General features: G+C 37.1%; 1 protein-coding gene across 1 annotated transcript; it reads right to left on the bottom strand.

Annotated features, from left to right (window-relative positions):
- Positions 1-814: 814 nt before the first annotated feature.
- LOC101298777 (secologanin synthase-like) lies at positions 815-4,109 on the bottom strand. The gene is made up of 5 exons (XM_004294141.1): positions 3,675-4,109; positions 2,812-3,029; positions 2,283-2,530; positions 1,804-2,182; positions 815-1,576 (listed from the first exon to the last, which is right to left on the bottom strand). Exons 1-5 carry the CDS (start codon positions 3,961-3,963, stop codon positions 1,154-1,156), a joined length of 1,557 nt encoding a protein of 518 aa, XP_004294189.1. The 5' UTR covers positions 3,964-4,109; the 3' UTR covers positions 815-1,153.
- Between the last annotated feature and the right edge of the window lie 564 nt (positions 4,110-4,673).

A 4,673-nucleotide genomic window follows, 5' to 3' on the forward strand; every position in this document is an offset into this window, starting at 1 on the left:
GCCCCTCCCTGTTTCCAGCCCCGCTCCTTCTGCTTTCCCTCAGCCTAGTCTTATCGCAAGTATACGATTTCGGTTTTGAATTCAGAAATTTGATTATGCTCCGTTTTATTTCGGTTTTTGAATTCTCTGTTTGATTCCTGCTTGGATCTCACCGCCGTCGAAGATTTATGGTGGAGAAAGAGAAAAGTAAAGAGAGAGTGATTAGGGTTTCGATCGAGAGAGAGAAAAGGGGAAAATGATTCACGTTGAGAGAGAGATGGATTTAACAGCAACCATTTTGGTCAGTGGCAGGATTCGTAATTATGTTCATTTTTAGGGGCAACGGTTTAAGAGATTTAAATGGTGTATTTTTTTTATCAGTGAACAATTGTTAACATTTTTATCATTTGTTACTTCTAAAGTAACCATTTTATCATTGGCCCTTTTTTTTATCTTCTTTAATTATATTTTGTTAAATTGGCTATACCCTTCTGAAGAGGGATAAAGCTGAATTATAGGTCCTCTTGTCAGTTCTAATAGCTTTGGTGACGTCATATTTCGAGGGAAATTTAAAAATTGGACCCGACTGATATGTTTACGAAAGTTGAAAGGACGAACTGATTTAAAAAAAAAGTTGTAGGACTAAACTGATTTTGACACCAAAGATTTGGAGGGTAAACTGAATTTAATTCTTAATTTATATAACAATTAATTAATCTTCTAGATATTCTCCATGTAAAAGAACAAGGAGAAGAGTTCTTAGACTCATCAACATGTTTATGATCGAGATAAGAACAAGGAGAATACTCCTTAGTAATTAGAAGAGATACACAATGAGTTTGATTGTGCCCATTTAATTTTATTTTTGAAGCTAAATATATAAAATCAAAGAGAACCGAAGCAAACATATTTCGTAGAATTTCATTCAGCATACTTACAACTTACAAGGATGTACTTAATTTGAGAAAATTCTGCTATGCAGATAGGCTTAGCATGCGTAATTAATTGATTCTTAGATAATTTTTCTTCAAATTTTCTACATAATCACTGCCTGTAACACATGCAGCCGCATCTTAGTTGTTTGTATACCATAATTATCTGCATAGCAAACCCCTTAATTTGAAGTAGCTAGGGAATGTTATTGTTTCACGTGCCATTTTAGTAACATCAATCCTTAACGTTTTTGTAAAATGATAGGAGCACCGTACTGTGGCCGAATCATAGGTGAGGAAGGAGCATGAGCATAAGAAGGAGAAAGCTCGAAGTGGAAGTGTTGCAAGATCAATGACAAGGCTAACTTGGCTTCTAGCATGGCAAAGTTTTGTCCAATGCAAATTCGAGGACCGCCTCCGAAAGGGAAGAATGAGATTGGACTCTTTGTTGCCTTGGAAACTCCTTCCGAAAACCTCTCAGGATTGAACTCGTTTGCATCATCACCCCACAGCTCCTTGTCACGGTGAATGAGCAGTGTTGGTAAGCTGACTTGAACTCCAGCTGGTAGTGAGAGCTTCCCGAGTTGTGTTTCTCTGCCGGTGGTTCGAGTCACCAGAACCAACGCAGGGTACAATCGAAGAACTTCAAGTAGAACCATGGTTACCTAAGTGATCATAAGTTCAAGGTTAAGCTATAATCATATAGATTCATACCCCCCTGTGCTAAACATTTCATATAGAGCATACATCCAACTATCATAATAAAATTGATGTAAGATCATGAATCCGATTTCCTCCAGCAAAAAACGTCCTTATTTCTCGTCGTGAGTATCTCATGCAATTATAATTTAGATGACTCTGCAGTACAAGTATATACGTATTGTGTACTTACAACTTTTAGGTGAGTTAGTCCATCAAAGTCTGGCTTGTTGCTTCCAAAGACTTGCAAAACCTCTTGTCTTTCTCGATCTTGCCAATTTTGATTTTGACCAAGTAATATCATTGTCCAAACCAGCAAAACTGAAGTGGTCTCTTGCCCAGCAAAGTAAAACAGCTTACATTCCTCAATAACATCATCACTACTCATCCCACCCTTCCCATCTCCCTGGGTGTCCTTGAATTTTGACTCCATAAGCGCACCTAATAGGTCATCTTTAGTGGCTTCACCTGCCTCAATGGTCTTCTCTCTTTCACTTATTATACCTTTAAGTAAACCTTTTACCTCTTTGTCAATTTTCTTCATCCGATTGTTTTTCTTAGTCGGTAAAAACCTAGTAAATAAAAAGAGGTATAATGAGAGAGTAAAGGCTAAAGGCATGAAGGAGACGAATACAATTTCAAGTAACTTCGAACGGAAATTTTGACTTTTACCTCCATCCTGGAATGTAAACACTTTGTAAGGAACTTATTACAAGCATTGCTTGTTCTTTGAGGAGTTCAAATATTTTCCTTCCTTCCTGATAGCTACTTCCAAATGCTGTTCGAGAAATCACATCAGCTGTCAAGTGTTGTAAAGATGGCCAAACATCCAACTGACATGATGAGCCCTCTTTGGATGCCAAGCTCTCCCATTCCTTAATCATCTCATCACAACTTTTGTGGAAGGCGGGTAACATTATCTGTTGCAAACACCACAACAGAATATATAAATTATTAATCTGTCCTGGATCGGAAGTCGTTGTAATCCCAGAAAATGATTCTGCACTAACCAGCTTAGAGAGGTGCAACATGTATAATGTACTTGCTATATATGTACATATGAAATTCATGCGTTACTTTTATTTTGTTTATTTTCTCTCTATTTTGATATATAGCTCCTAATGAGGTCGATGTAATTACAAATTATTTCCACCAAAATGAAGGAACAAGTAAAACAAGTACATATTATTCTCTGCAATACCTTCAATTTCTCGACATGGAATGTTGGATTGATAATCTTCCTGTGTTTAGCCCATTTCTCCCCTTCGTAGCTTGCAACACCCGTCGTTAGCAACTTCAGAAGTGGGTTTGGTGGTGGTCTTCGGAAATCATCTAGTTTTGTGAAGACATCTTTCATATCTTCAGGATTCATAATGGTCACCCTCGGTACAGGACCATTCCATACAAAAGAGTTCTTACCTAAAAAAGATATAACTCAGTTGAATCAATCTATTTTGAAATAGTTATGGATCTATCACACCTGATGAATAAAACCCTGTAAAGCATCTTCAACAATGCACAAATTACTCACAAACTAGCCACGATCATGTACGTGCGTAGTAGTATTGACAAACATGCATGTGATCAACTTTATTCTCAAGTTGTAAAATGAGTCTTTAAAGTAGTAATATTTATCCTCAAAGTTGTAATATGAGTCCTTAAAGTTGTAAAAAAAAATAGTTACAACATTAGTCTTCATTTGTCCTTAAACAACATTAGTCTTCATTTGTCCTTAAAATGGAAATTGAGTCCTCAAAGTTGTAATATGAGTCCTCATAGTTGTAACAACTTGTTTTTAATCACTTTGAGGACTTAGTTACCACTTTAAGCACACATTTTACTACTTTAAGGATACATGATGACCAATGTTGTAACTAAAAAAATTTACAACTTTAAAGACTCATATTACAACTCCAAAGACTAATATTACTAGTTTGAGGACTCAATTTATAAAGTTGATGCATCACATCATTCACATGCATTAACGTATTAAAGAATTTTCCAGCATGCATATATAAACACATATATCATCATATATAAATTGTAATCAGTAATTTGGAGTACCATAATTTTTTATGGTTTGGTCGAGGAAAGGGATGAGCCGTGGAGCTATGTCATGGGAGGCGGAGAGTTTCATGGGTTTGGATCTTGCTTGGTTGAGCAGGATAGAGTTCTCCTTCAAATCTCCATACAAGAACCTGTAGGATTTTCCTTGAAGGCCTTGCTCCCTCAAACATCTTTCTAGCTTCTTCGGCTTCAGTCGTAACCAATCCAGCATACTCCACGCCCATCTTACTGTTATGCTAACAAAGACAAGGCTCAGGGCTACCCAGCTAGCCCCTGTAACTTCCATGGTTGACACTCGTGTGTCTCTAAGCTAACTAAGCTATATGTGAAACAAGGTTGAGAGTTGAGACTGTAGAGAGAGATGCCTTGCTCTTGCTCCTTCCAATGTCTGTAGACTTTCATGTCTGTAGTCTAAGAGACTTGACTTATCTCCTCGGGCATATATGAGTAACGTGATATATAAAAGTATTGAATGTTTTCATGTTACAAATCATCGCCATGTGTCGAAGAGTGATTACTCAAAGTCGAAACTAATGACATATGGGGTGACGTTTTTACATAAGACAGCTGGCAATCAACAACTTGAGATCTATCTTAATCTCAAGTGTGAAGCATCTTTGATCAACAATCATAATAACCATGTCAGAAAAACCATATCTTATTCAATATACATCTGAAACCATGCATCCTACGAAACCGATCGATCGAGGTCACCCAGATGGCACTACCAGAAGAAAGACTTTAGCCGACGAAAAAAAAAAAACAGGCCGACGAAACAATTTTTTGTCGGCTAAAGTGTACTTTAGCCAACGAAATTTTCCTTCGTCGGCTAAATTATATTTTCGTCGGCTAAAGAATTTTTTTTCGTCGGCTAAAGTCTGTGACTTTAGCCGACGACTTTAAACTTTCTTTAGCCGACGAAAATATAATTTCGTCGGCTAAAGTTCTTTATATTCGCAGATCTGGACAGCAGCTCATCTGAGAAAAGAAAACGGG

Source organism: Fragaria vesca, linkage group LG3 (assembly GCF_000184155.1).
Source record: "Fragaria vesca subsp. vesca linkage group LG3, FraVesHawaii_1.0, whole genome shotgun sequence".
NCBI classification, from domain to species: domain Eukaryota; kingdom Viridiplantae; phylum Streptophyta; class Magnoliopsida; order Rosales; family Rosaceae; genus Fragaria; species Fragaria vesca.